The 14,819-nt window shown below is 34.5% G+C and overlaps 1 protein-coding gene across 2 annotated transcripts; it reads left to right on the top strand.

Annotated features, from left to right (window-relative positions):
• Positions 1-742: 742 nt before the first annotated feature.
• Positions 743-4,459, top strand: LOC120153422 (beclin-1-like protein). Of its 2 annotated transcripts, none has more exons than XM_039165372.1 (10): positions 743-986; positions 1,330-1,670; positions 1,759-1,929; positions 2,360-2,484; positions 2,659-2,707; positions 2,962-3,120; positions 3,205-3,290; positions 3,561-3,632; positions 3,775-3,942; positions 4,073-4,459. In XM_039165372.1, the coding sequence occupies exons 1-10, from the start codon at positions 836-838 to the stop codon at positions 4,320-4,322; spliced, it is 1,572 nt and encodes a 523-aa protein (XP_039021303.1). In that variant the 5' UTR covers positions 743-835; the 3' UTR covers positions 4,323-4,459. The 2 variants fall into 2 exon arrangements, with proteins under 2 accessions (XP_039021303.1, XP_039021304.1); XM_039165373.1 differs by having other exon boundaries at positions 3,793-3,942; positions 4,073-4,458.
• Positions 4,460-14,819: the final 10,360 nt, after the last annotated feature.

Genomic DNA, 14,819 nt, shown 5'->3' with positions numbered 1-14,819 from the left:
TAATTTCCCAGAGTTTAAATTTATGAGTAACATAATTGATATTCGGGTCAACTCCACCGGGTGTTGATAATCCTAAAAGAAAAAGTCAAATATTTTGTTTTAGTCCCTTTTCATGCAAAACATTGAAATTCAACCCTTCATGTTGATATAATTTGATCTCTTATTTTTCCAATGTAATTAGTTATTTCAAATCGTTATCACCACAATTATATATATACATATTACTTATTAAACGTTTGTTTGAGTTTGATGTTATAAGTTAATTCAAATAGTAAGTTAATTAGAAAACAAATTATTATTTCTTTATTTTAAAATATTTATTAATAAATATAAATATTTATTAAATTTTTTAGGATAAACTATATCTATGACTGCTAACTATTATCCCTTTTTAGGATAAATATTTATTCTAATTCATTTAATGATATAAAATATTTTTTGAGAATAGTATCAAATAACTTAATCTAATAGAAAATTTATATATTAACACAATATCTAAGGATTTTTTTCTTGAAAATTATTACATTGGAATTTTTAAAACTAATAATTTACTAGTAGTGTTTAATACTTTTAATTTGAGTTAATTAACAATGTCATAAAAATAAAAATAAAAAGTTATCAAATTAAAATGTTAAAATTAAATATCAAACGTATACTAGAGGGACTAAAACTATAATTGTGGACAAAATATCCGTGGTTTTATTTGATCAGGGAACCAAGAGTCATAATAAAACTGTTGTGATTTGTTCCTCGAGCATAGAAGCAAACCCACATCTCTTCCCTAATTGCACGACAACCCGAAAATCTGCTCCTCTCATAAAATTCGAAGAGCTAAATGAAGAACGAAGATATACCCGATAAAGGCCGAAGCTTACCCGTCGATCCGAATCTCCCCAAATGGGTTTGCCAGAACTGTCACCATTCCCTCTGCATCGTCGGCGTTGATTCCTACGTCGACAAGTTCCCAAACGAATCTTCTCGCTCGGGTTAGGGTTTCTCCGATCTTTTCCCATTTAAATTCACAATTTTCTTCTGCTTGTGTCCAATTCTTGAATTTAATCTTCTTTTTCAGTTTAATTAGTTGAGAAATAATTCCTATTATATTATTTTTTCTCTCTTCGATTTTGGAGTCGAGTAAGTTGCAAGCTTAGACAATTTGGGAATTTCCTATTATCTGCACGTATTTGAGATGAAATTGAGATCCAAACGTTGTGGATTCTTCAATTCTTTTATCAAATTTTGGTTACTAAATGCTAAACCTGACTATAATAGCAAAATAATTCAAACTGATGTTTCTTTCTAAAAACATGGTGTGCATGAACAATGCAGCGATGCAGGGGTCTTCAATTCATGGAGCTAGCAGCGTGCTGGGTTCAACAAGAATGGATAACTCTTTCGTTGTGCTGCCAAAGCAAAAGCCACTGGCACCTGGGATCCCTCCACGACCTCGTGGTGTGCCTGGTCAGCCTGATGCAGGCCAACCTAGGAAAGGTATGGAAGAATCATTTGTAGTGGTCTACAAGTCGGAGTCTGCTGCTGATGGAAGTGGGACACAATTACCATCATCAGAAGGTGGAGCAAGCAGTTCTTTGCAGCCGAACAACTCTGGTTTTCATTCAACTATTACTGTTCTCAAAAATGCATTTGAGATTGCCACTACTCAGACACAGGTATTGCTTTCTGGCTTTTCCATTTTGGTGATTCAGTTGTTGCAGTGAGGATAATTTTTTTTATTCTGCTTTCTCGGGGAATTTTTAGGTTGAGCAACCGTTATGCCTTGAATGCATGAGGGTGTTGTCTGACAAACTTGACAAGGAGGTTGAAGATGTGACCAGGGACATTGAAGCATATGAAGCCTGTCTTCGGCGATTGGAGGGAGGAACACAAGATGTTCTCAGCGAGGCCGATTTTCGCAAGGAGAAATTAAAGGTAGCTGTTTGGCAGTCTCTATGAGTAACATATATGCTAAAGGATAAAAATCATGATTCTCATATATTTTTGATGTCTGGACACTCTAATTTTTTGTTCAGTAAAAGATATGAATAAATTTTGGGTTTCAAAACAGGGTATCATAAATGACTCGTGTAGTTGGTAGATGGCTAGGATTGTTAAAATATATGAGGTATCCAAGATGCTGTCATTGGTTAACTGGATGAGTCTCTTTGAATTAGCCAAAAAAAAATCCATAAAAAGGAATAACTTCTCCCAAAGTTAATCCGCAGTATAATATTGAAGGAATATTAATAGTAGACCAGAATATTAGTGAATGATCGTTCTTCATAATTATATAAGCATCAACTGTCTATTTGAATGATTTTCCTAGTTAAATGCATATTTGATTGTCTGTTCATTCTATAAGATTGAAGAAGAAGAAAGAAAGCTTGAAGCAGAAATTGAAGAAATAGAAAAACAGAATGCTGCAGTAAATGCTGAACTAAAAGAATTAGAGCAAAAATCAAACCGATTTGAAGAATTGGAAGAGCGGTAAGTTTCTTCTATATGTTCTCAGATTAAATTGTAGTGTCCCAACACTTTTGTTTTTGTTTTTCCTTCTTCCATCTCTTTTTAAATCTAGAATGCAAAGCACAGCTTAGTTTGTATATAGCCAGGGTTTTTAATTATCAGATCCTTATGCTTGTTGGAATCAATGCGTAACAGGTATTGGCAAGAATTTAACAACTTTCAGTTTCAATTAATCGCTCATCAGGTTTGTTTTTGATGTGGTTTCTTGACCATTTTTTTCTTTGACTTAGTATGATCGGTTAAGACAGTCCAAGATGCTTCAGCAAATGTCAATGTTACTAATGTTAATTTGAATACTATACTATTGCATCAAACTTTTCTTCATGCTAAAGTGTTATATACGTATTTAATCAACATTTGCAAACAAAATTTTCTTTCAAGTAACAAAGTGAACTTCTTAACTGTCTTCTTACATATGTAAAATCTTCTGCTTAACAGGAAGAGAGAGATGCAATTTTGGCGAAGACTGAAGTCTCACAAGCACATTTAGAGTTGTTAAAGCGAACTAATGTGCTCAATGATGCTTTCCCCATCTGGCACGATGGAGAATTTGGAACTATTAACAATTTTCGTCTTGGACGACTACCTAAAATTCCAGTAAGAAATTGGCATCATTTTCCATTTAGAAAATTGTTTTTCCTGGTAGTGAAGAGGGACTGATATTTCTTGCTTTTGGTTTAGGTTGAGTGGGATGAAATAAATGCTGCCTGGGGTCAAGCCTGCCTCCTACTTCATACAATGTGCCAATATTTCCGACCAAAATTTCAGTATCCTTTTCCCAATCTGTGTTACTCTATGAAGTAGTTCCCATGAGCATTTACGCCAGGCTTTTTTTGTGTGGGGGTTGTGGGGTAGAAATTGATCAAATTGAATGAAGTCAACTCTTTCCCCATGCTATCATTTATATGAATCCCACCTGTGAGGTAAAATAATAGTTAAAATGTCTGGTATGCCAACTTTTAAGAACTCTGTTACCTTTCATTACTAAAGTGGTTTATAAAGTGATATGTGATGTATCCTTAATCAGTGACTTTTAGCTATCGGATAAAGATAATTCCTCTGGGAAGCTACCCTCGCATAATGGACAGCAACAACAATACATATGAGCTGTAAGTGTTAAGAATTTTAACTTGAATGATTTAATTCAGAATCTTAAAGTGCAAGCATGTGAACCTGAAAGCATTGGTGCATCCTAATCCTGGAAATTTCATCTTTTGTGTTTTATGGATCACGCTTATTGCATGTTTTCAGCTACTTGCTGTGTTATAGGTTTGGTCCTGTGAACTTGTTCTGGAGTACACGGTACGACAAAGCAATGACATTATTCTTAACATGCCTTAAGGACTTTGCCGAGTTTGCAAATGCCAAGGATCTAGAAAACAACATTCCACCTGAGAAATGCTTCAACTTGCCCTACAAGTAAGATTTCCTTTCTATATAGAATTTTACTATTTGTCGTGTTTTGAATCTGAAGTATCAATGTGATTTTGATGAGTTCTAAATGGAGTATATCCAAATTCTTGAGTGTATTATTAGTGGTGTTTTACAGGATTGAGAACGATAAAGTGGAAAACTACTCTATAACGCAAAGCTTCAACAAGCAAGAGAATTGGACCAAGGCTCTGAAATATACCCTGTGCAATCTGAAATGGGCTCTCTACTGGTTTATTGGGAGCACCAATTTCCAGCCTTTATCAACCACGGTTACTCCAGCTACTGAAGTTCCAGCTGTGGGCTCCTTATACACGAAGCGTGGTTCTGATCCCAAATCTGTAGCTCGAAAACCATCAAATTCATGATACTGATCTGCACATAACATCAATATTATGTGAATAGTGAGACAATCTAGTTTTGTGAGGTCGCTGCCGTATCCTTATTTGATGTATGATAAGGCAAAGGCAAACTTAAGTTAGGGGAATGAGTCGTTCCCGTTTAAATTGAATTTTTTTTTTTATCAAGGTTAAATTATCCACTTAGGAACAAAATAAGAGGAAAGGAATCACGTTCTTTTTTTTTGGAATCTATATATATCGTCATTATTATTTTGCAAAGAAAAAGAAACTGTGATATTAAGCTATATACAATATGAAACAGATGATCCTTAGGTTCTCCGATTAACAATAAAGCCTCATATACAGTCTAAAAGGATCACAAGAACTTGCCCACTTCCCTGTTGGCTCACTGGTCAAATGCTCAAATTACACAGCCGAAATGTTTACAACTCAAAATGCCTATGTAATACAGCTCTTCTTACTCAATTAGCCTACCCTACCAATTTTATGAATACAAGCACTCACCTTTGTCTACGATTTCTTTTGGTCGGATTTGGGGCGTACGTCTTTCAAAATTGACATTTGGCGGCATAGTCTTTGTCTCAAAGCAGGTTTCACTTTCAACTGGTTTTGGTCCCCATTTGCAACTGCCAATAGATTGCTCCGTTCTAATCCAAGTCGCCGGAGAAGATTATATTACGAGGTTCATCCCATGCCAAATAAGTTGGATGCGTCTGGCCCAATGGTCCAGAAATGAAGTGATCCCATAGGCTGACATTTCTAGGTTGGGCCTTAGTTCAATTGTTACCAAGATAATAACAAATACAAAAGATACTTTGAAGTTTGAGTAAACTACACATTTAGTATCTAAACTATTATTTTTGTTCTGTTTTGATACTCAAATTTTATTTTATTTTCAAATCATACATAACGTTTAGTTTTGGTTTCAATTGATACCCCACCAATAACAAATTAATAGAACTACTGACGTGATATTTTTATTTTTCTCAATGATGACGTGACATTATCTTATGGTGACTCGTTAACATCACTATTAAGTTTTTAGCAATGGGTACCAAAATAAAACTTAAACTAAATGTTAGGTAGGATTTTGAAAAAAAAATTGAGTATCAAAACAGAACAAAGTAATAATTTAGATACTAAGCATGTAGTTTACCCTAAAATTTTATTCAAATATAGATATTTATGTTTGCGTGACTTGTTAAACGACACAAAAATCCATTCTAATAACCATTGTTAAAAAAAATCATTATAAACCACAACAATTATTTGAAAGATCGCATGTTCGAGCACCAAATGACGGTAATGATGATTGAAAATTTACATTATATTACAGAAAAATATAGCCTGTATAAATTGAATGTATGCCAAATTTTGTTTTAACCTGCAAGTTTGTATATCCATCTCAGATCTTAATTTTCTTCTGTTCATTTTTCTTTATAAATTAGATCTCGTAAACAATTTAAATCATAAACTTTGACATAAATGTTTACCAGTAACAAATTTGCTCATTGGTTTACGTTTCAACCTAAAATCCTTTGTATCTGGTTTTTTGCATAGCAACTTCAAATCTGAAGCATGCAAATCCAGGAGCTTATGGGATTAGTCAGAAGTGGCAAACTAAGGAACAAACATGGAAAATAATGAGAGAGAGATGGTGTTGTGGAATCAAAATCTTTCAAAAAGTTTTGGACGGTGGAATCTTTTAATTTCACTTTGACTTTGACTTCACAGCATTACTCAGCCACTCTAAATGAGCCAACCAACCAACTCTACATCTTATCCACTCCCCTCTATTTCTCAATATCACCTACCAACTCACAATCCTCATTCTAAACCTCTCCGTTACTCTTTTTCTTCCGTTTAAACTGATTCATGGGGTTTTGTACGATATTACATTAGGTTACATTTATATAGGCGTGATTTGTTTTTTTCTTTTTATAAAATACACAAATGGTCACATAATTATAGGGTGTTGCTTTATTGAATCTATCGACCATCGAAAATTACAAAATGATCACTTAATTATTTATATGTTCCAAACTCAACATGTTATATAAAATCTTGCATTTATATACTTGTGTGACATTTTAAGTTTACAAGTATTGACGACCATTGAACACGTTCAAGTAGTAGGAAATAGTTATTGCTGAATGGTGCTGAGAGTTTCTTTTTTTCTTTTAAGCTTTTTGGATTGTGGATAAGAAGAAAGATCCAAGGGGAAGAGCAAGACTTGGCTTGCACTCGAGAAAAGTAAAAAAGCAAAGGAAAATAAGCAAGACTTCATAACTAAAGAAAAGGCACATACTTGTTTTGATTGCTTTGAATGGTGGCATCCTAAGATTGGATCCATGGACTTATCCCTTAGCCATCCAATAGAATTTCAGTTATTTAGGTGATAAGAAATCACGCACTTCAAAACAAACGACATTAAACTCCACAATTTCATTTGCCCCAACATTATTAAAAGCATATTTGATGTGTCGATTTCTGCGATAATTGGACCACTTCACCACCAGGTTTCTGCAGTCTCAGCCCTGGCCTGACTGACATTTCTAACGTTTTCTCTTTTGTCTCCAAAACCTTTTTATCCTTTATTTTCTCAATCCAATAAAAAAAAGGTAAAATCCATATTTGGTCACTTATTTATTATGTTGTTTCTGTTTTAATTATCTAACTGTTTTATCTAAGATTATATTTAATGTTATACTTTTATTTTATTTACCCCATGATTCAAACCGTGCCCTTCTTAGAAAAGGGTTAGTTGCCTAGCCACTGGGTTAGACATGCTAATTGTATTAGTTTCATCAGAACATTTTATTTCTGTTTACCATAAAATAGAAATAAAATGTTAGATATCATTTTCAAAATTATTTTTTATTAGTATAGAATGATTATAAGGTAATATATGTTTAAATTCTTTTACTTAATTAAAAAGGACGCGCGCACATGTCATGTATACACAGTTGCTCAAATGAAATCTCTAGAGAGAACATCACTCTCTTTTACCATTGAAGCAATTAATAAATTTAAAAAAAATAGTTAAATAATTTAAATAAAAACAAAAGAATAGATAAATGACTAAATATGTAGTTGATCCTAAAAACAACTTGCTTAGTGTTGCAAGAGGAAGTGTGTTGTGCAATAAACGAATGCATTATTGTGTTCCATTTTCCACTTCGGCCAAACACCTTCTTGTCTGCCACCCACCACCTAACCTAACCCCATCTCTTCCTCTTCATCACTTCATTTGGCAAAAACATTAATACCATTTTCTTCCTTTCATTGATACCATTTCAACAAACAAACCATGTCCATAGCTAAAACTCTCACATGAAACTTCCAGCCTCTTCCTTTTTTGTTTTAAACATTAAAGATGATATTATGTGAAGGAAATTCAATTGATTTCTCATAAATGTGGATAGAAATATATAATGCTGTCGTGGTGCTATTGAACTCCACAAATTTGTTCAAATGGCTATGGATGGATGGCCTGTCATTTTGCCCTTCATCCTATAAATCGATTGATGTATAAATAAATAAAAAAGAGCAAATAATCATCGATCAGAGGCTTATATTATTTGCCTTATGCCGAGGTATAAGGTAGAATGATCAAGAACTTAATTTGAAAATAACCTTACCATTGCACACATGAAATATATTATCTATGAATCTAAATAACAAAAACTGGAATAATTTGTGTTTCTGACATTTATATAGAAAAGGGTAAAATCTAGGAGAAGTCACCTTCGAATCGATCTCACATCATTATTTTTTATTTAAATAATCTTAAATAATTATAATATAATATATGTTCAAATACATCTTGAATCAATCTCTTTTACAATAATTTTAAGGCTAGTACAGTGACAAGGTAATGTTTGTGTGTGTGTGGAGGGGGGGGGGTAAACGTAGGTCATATTCCCTTCGCATATATGTAATGTATATAATTTCGTCCACGATCATATAATTGATTTTATATTTGGATTAATATATTATATATTGCATGATTTTGTACACAATTTTTCTAATCAAATAATGATATGTTATTTGAATTAAAAAATTAAATAATTGTAATTTTTTATGTTACAATTATAAGTAGTAAATCAGTATGGTTGTAATTAAAAGTAATACAATTCATAAAACAAAAATTATAAATATAATAAATACATTCGTAGTATAATTACGATTAATTAAGATAAATATTATACAAAACATTAATGGACGGGACTAGAATAACATGAACAAAACACACATAATAAGACTTAAATTAAAATAAATTAGATTGCAAATACATAATTCGTCAAATAAATATAATGATTGAACTTGCTCGAGACTTGTAGTAGACACAATTTGTAAATATATTTCACGAAATATATATTTTCCAAGATTCAACAAACATTTATACTGAAGTAGGAAACAAGACAAGTAAGAAGTAATGAGCACCTTGTTGCGGAAGACGGCTATCGGATAGAGCAAAATCGCAACTGATAATTTGAGAAAATAAAAATGAAGATAAAAAAAGACACAAAATTTACGTGGAAAATCCCTAAATTATATAGGGTAAAAACCACGGGCAACGGTAGAAGAATTTCACTATGAGAAAATAGGAGTTACAACCTCTCTCGATCTACCAAGGAGAAAACAATGATAATTCTCTCTTGATAAAAAGGAGAAAACAACTCTCAAGAAACTCTCTAAATTCTCTCTAGTATTGGAAGAAAACTAGAATGCTTTGGGATGATTTTGAAGCTAAATGGGATAGGGTATTTATAGCTAAATCTTAAGGACTTAATCTTGTAAATACCCTAAAGTTTAATGATTAAAATGTTGTAATTATCCCCCTTTTTTTCAACAAAATGCAACCATCTTTGAATTAAATCAAAGTAGTTGGCTTCCATCTAGAAGATTAGCCGCCCATGATGACTTTTAACAATCTCCCACTTGAAGATTTGATTGGAACAATCATATCTTCACACCATTCTTTCTACCTTGTACCTTCATGTTGCTTACGTTTCTGACAGGCCACAAGAGGATCGACACCAGGTAAATTTATCAGCTTTGATCGCCTTCGTCATGAAATCTGCTATGTTATCTTTGGTATGGATATTCTGCATATCTACCGTCCCTTCTTCCACCTTTTCACGAATGAAATGGTATTGAACTCTTATGTGTTTTGTCCTTGAATGAAATACTGGATTCCTTGCTAGATGCAAGGCACTTTGACTGTCACAAAATAGAGAGACATACTCTTGATTGTGCCCAAGCTCCTCCAATAGCATCTTCAACCAAATTGCTTCTTTACTGGCTTGTGTAGCTGCTATATATTCTGCCTCTGTTGTGGATGTAGCCACAACTGACTGCAATTTTGAAACCCAGCTTACAGCTCCACCAGCAACTTTGAACACATATCCTGTAGTAGATTTGCTTTTATCCAAATCCCCTGCATAGTCAGAATCTACATACCCATTGATTAGTAAGTTTGATCCTCCGTAACATAATGCAACATTTGAGGTCCCTTTGATGTATCTTAGGATCCTCTTTACAATATTCCAATGCTCTTTGCCTGGATTCTCCATGTACCGACTAACCACTCTTACTGCTTGTGCAATGTCTGGTCTTGTGCATATCATAGCGAACATTAAACTTCCCACTGCTGATGCATACGGTACTCGAGACATCTCTATCCTCTCTTCTTCACTGCTAGGACTCATACTGGAGGATAATTTGAAGTTAATAGGAAGAGGGGTAGAAATTGGCTTACAATCTTGCATGCTAAATCGTGACAAGATTTTCTTCAAGTAATTCTTTTGTGAAAGCTAAATCTTCCTATTACTTCTGTCTCGGTGAATTTGCATCCCTAGAATCTTGTTTGCTGATCCCAAGTCCTTCATTTCAAATTCCCTAGCTAGTTGTGCCTTCAATTCTTCAATATGATCTTTGTTGGGTCCTGCAACCAACATGTCATCCACATACAACAACAATATAACAAAATCGTTATCACCAGATGATAGGGAAGCGGTGGCGGATTGATGAACGTTGCTCTTGTTGAAGAATCAAACCTAGAAAGTTCTAGACTCGATTAAGAACAAAGGGAACGAATAAGGGAAGGTGGCGGTAGCAAGTAGGGTTCTTAGAGTTTCTTTATGTGCTGGAATCAAGGCAATAAGATTAGAAAAATAAACAAAAGATAAATAAACGGAAGATGAAATAAGATAATAAAGAAATCAAAATATCTCCCTTATGAAGGTGAACGGTAAAGACGATTGATGGTGCGAATGGATTTGTGGATAATAGATGGATAAGTGTCCTATCGAGCCCTCCTAGTCGCAATGAAAAGGCAAACACGATAAATGGCTCTAACCAACCCTCCTAGTCGTGATGAAAAGGCAAATTGGAGTGTGAAGATTAATCTCCCTCACAAGAACTTGAAAGAACTCAAGGAGAAGAAGCTTCGAAGGCACAAGGCAATCAGCACTTGCAAAAACGAACTCTCGTTGTATTATTAATCAAAGAAATCTGATTTACAAAGTGAATGAAGCCTCCTTTATATAGGGCTGAATTCTAAAGGTCCTAAATAACTAAAGAATAAAATATTAATAAACTAACATGTTTTAACCCTAATTCCTAATAAAATAATAATAACTAAAAATATTGTTTTAACCCAACCTTAATTCCTAATAAAATAATAAATCTGATCCTAAAAGATAATTAATCATCCTATATTAAATTATATTACAAATAATCAATATAAATATTGAAATTCGTAATATTTACAAAATACGTATTAATCCCGTATAGGATTTCCTGCATGCACGTCTTCAGTAAAATGACCATATCTTGAGTTCCCGATATCGGATTGATGCGATTCAAGAACTGTTAGAAAGATAAGAGACAGACGGTTGTATCTCCAGAAGACATGCCGACCAAATAATATCAGGATCCCATTCAAAAAGTCGTCTCAAGTGCGCTGCTGTTCTGATCTTCTTTTCCAAAGCTTGGACGAGTGGATCATTGGAAGAGTTATTACTTCTTCCTTTGATGTGAACCTTGTGATGCATGTATCATCCTCCCTTTCTTCAAAAAGATTCGACCTCGAATCTGAAACATTAAAGGGAGCAACATTAGAATAGTTTAATAATTCATTCACATTATGCTTACCGAATAGATATGCTTTGAATCTTCGAGACTTTGTTCTTCTAATAGGTTCGAGTAGAAACATTAGTCCAAAGAAGCATGTATTATGGACTCTGGTGCATGTATCATTCCCCCACTCCTCAAAAGGTTCGTCCTCGAATCTGAAAATCCAAAAGAAAGAGAATTAGATGTGTTGAAATAAAAACTTGTGAAACATTTACCAGGATCAATGTGATGTGTCTTTATGCATTTAGTCGAGGTTTCTTCTTTGTAGGAACTGATTTCTTGTAGTCTTGAAATCCTCTTTTGCATACAAGTCTTGTAATCTGATGTTTTGGTTGAATTTCAACATGGCGCCGGTCACTGTTGGCTTTCTGTATGATTATTTCAGATAATTTCTCCATGGTTTTATTCGTGTGTGGCGAGAATGAGTGTTTAAAAACCATGTCAACTGGTTTGTTAACGTAATCCCTTAAGTCTCCTAAGTGTGGTTCATGAATTAATGATTCCATGAGGAGATTTGTGGACTGTATAACCTGTTTAGTTGGCAAGGAAACTCATATACAAGATAAAGCTCATTAAAAGCACTTTTAAATGTATGGGTAGAAATATCAGAAATATCCGAGTTATCGTGATATACATCTTTGATATGTTCAATTCTCGGAATAGAAGTATGAGTTTGATAGGTAAGAGTATACCTTCGTGGTAGTGTATCGTCTACTGTGTTTTGCTTACCTCGGTATGTTACGCACTTAAAGGAGTGTGTTTAGTATGGATGACAACTTCACGAGCCTTACCTTGTAAGAAGGAGAAGAAGTACGTTACAATGTCATTAAAATGAGAATAAAATAATTACCTTTGGACTCTCGTAAATCGGGACTCTTCATTGGTATGGCATAGTGATTAGGGCTTTCAGGTGGTAACCCGTCAGGAGGGTCACCTAGCACTATTCGACAACTCTTGGCGATGGAAGATGGTGTGGTCCAGTCTCGTGTTGCTTTTACTTTCTCATCATTTACATGGATTCTCTGTGCATGAACTATAAAGCCTGAAGAGTTGTTCAAATCATATTTCGTCATTATGATGGCGTCACGACTAAGGCTTTCCTGGATGTAGCCTTTTTGTAACAAATCCAACTCTTTGGTTTCTTCGAGATTGTATGTTTGACGAGTATGATGGAACCTTGAATTAGTTTGATTTGGCATTGTTTTCCTCTTTTCAGTGGTAATTCGTTAGGTAGATCACCTAACACTTCTCGAAAATCCTGTAAAAGAGATGAAAACACACTAGGCAAATCCTTGTAATGTTAGAAATCGAAACAATTGATTCCCTAAAGCGAACAAGGATGCAAGGTTGTTTGTAAATAAGGTTCTCTCTCAATTCTTTTGTGCTCACACATAGATTTTGAGTCACTCTTTTCTTCTCACATTTAGGTTCACTCACCCCCATGGGGTCTTATTCTTTTGGCTTTATAACTAGTGACCTCTTTTGCTTTTGCCTCTTTCTCAACTTTTTCTTTTTTTGCTTTCCCTACTCCTCACAAATTATCATTTGATCTTTAGGGACTGGAAGTGTGTCATTCTTTGCTGGTCGTTCTTTCTCCTTGTCAGGTTTGTCATCTCTTGGCTTTTTTAGAGAAGCTGGAGTAGAAGATGAGGAAGGATTGAAGGATTACCTTGGTAAGAGGATGAAGTACCTAGGTAATGTTCACCGAATCTAGATCTCCTTTGGATTTGTGCTTCGATTGTCATTGCTTTCTTTAGTGCGTCTTCAAGGTTTTTGTACCCTTGTAGATCAAGAAGATCAATGATGTTTGAGTTTAAACCGACGATGAATCTTGACACGTGACCTCTTCTTTTTCGGTTATGTTAGTCCTATTGAGTAAGGACTGCATCTCCTTGTAGTAATCTTCAACTGAACTTCTACCTTGTCGAAGTCGGTGTAGTCGTTGTTTAACTTCTCGTGTATAATGTGTCGGTAGGAATCGGTTCCTCATGGTTTGTTTGAGGTCGGTCCAAGAAGTGATTGTTGGAATTTGGAAGTTCTGGATCTTTTTCCTTGTTTGCATCCACCAAGTTCGAGCATATCCTTCAAATTGTATGGTGATCAGGTGAACTTGTTTAGCTTGGGGGCAGTCATGGTATGCGAATATGAGATCAACTTTTCCTTCCCATTCGATGTACCTGTCTGGATCGTTGTCTCCTTTGAAAGACGGGATCATGAACTTTGGTTTTGTAAAGAGTTTGGGTGCTTGGAAACGTGGTTGTTTCTCGGGTACCAAAAGTTCAGCATTGTTTGGTCTTGGATTATGGTTTGGTAGATTCAGTTGTGGTTCTTGTCGTTCTCTCACGATTTCATCAAATCTTTCAACTTGAGTCGTGAGTCGGGCAAGTGTGGCTAAGATAGCCGTAAGTGTCTTGTTGTTAGTGTCGCCCATTCTGAAATCATAACACTCAAAAAAATTTTAAAGTAAATAAAAATAAAATAAATTCAACAAAGCAAGAAACCTCACAAGTCACTCCAAGAAAGTAACACAACGAGAGGCAAGTAAGCCGATCTTGTACTCTTTAAAACTCACTTTACCAAGTAGTCTTTCACAGTTCGTATCGGAGTTTGATTACTAGCAAAGGCGATAAGAAAAACCTAAAAGCTCTAAGAGGCCAAACAAAGGTTAGACTCCAAGCGAACGAGAATGCAAAGAAGGAAGAAGTATGCAAACTCTTTAGTCCTACTAACACAATGAAGAAATGTGTTAGATAATGTAAAGAACAATAACAAGGAAAAAAACAAAAGAACTTAAAGCACTAAGAGTCAAAGAAAAAAAGAACCAACTCAGAAACCTGAAAACGCTGGATCAATTTGAGCAACGTTTTTGAGGGGTTTAACGGTGTCAAAAAATTCTGGAAAAATTCTTGAATGTCTTTTGATGCGTCAGAAACCACCTGTAAATTTCAGAACCAAATACCTTCAGTAGTATCCAGTAGACTCTGTGAACGGTGAGTCCTCAAACAATCTGTTTTCTTGATCGCTTTGTTCGAAGGTGTTGTTGATCTCCAAAAATTCTGATTTTTTGTTTGAATGATCTTCAATATATGAATTTTCAATCTGGAAATTTTCACCACGAAATTCCTCCTGTAAAATTTCAAGAAATTCGACAAGATTCTAAACCGAATCTGCCGATGAAACTTGAATGATGTATTTGAAGGCTCCAATGAACTCCAATTGGGGTGAAATTTGGACTTGGGTTTAATCTTAGAAAGAATATGATATATGGATAAAATCAGCCCTAAATACCTTCGTTTGCAATTTTTTTGAAATTTTGGCTTTTTTGGCTCTTTTTTTGTTTTTTTGCCTTTTTTTTTTGCC

Source organism: Hibiscus syriacus, unplaced genomic scaffold, assembly GCF_006381635.1.
Source record: "Hibiscus syriacus cultivar Baekdansim isolate YM2019G1 unplaced genomic scaffold, ASM638163v2 tig00111100_pilon, whole genome shotgun sequence".
NCBI lineage: Eukaryota > Viridiplantae > Streptophyta > Magnoliopsida > Malvales > Malvaceae > Hibiscus > Hibiscus syriacus.
Note: the sequence above shows the minus strand (reverse complement) of the source record. Positions and strands in the feature narration are given on the sequence as shown.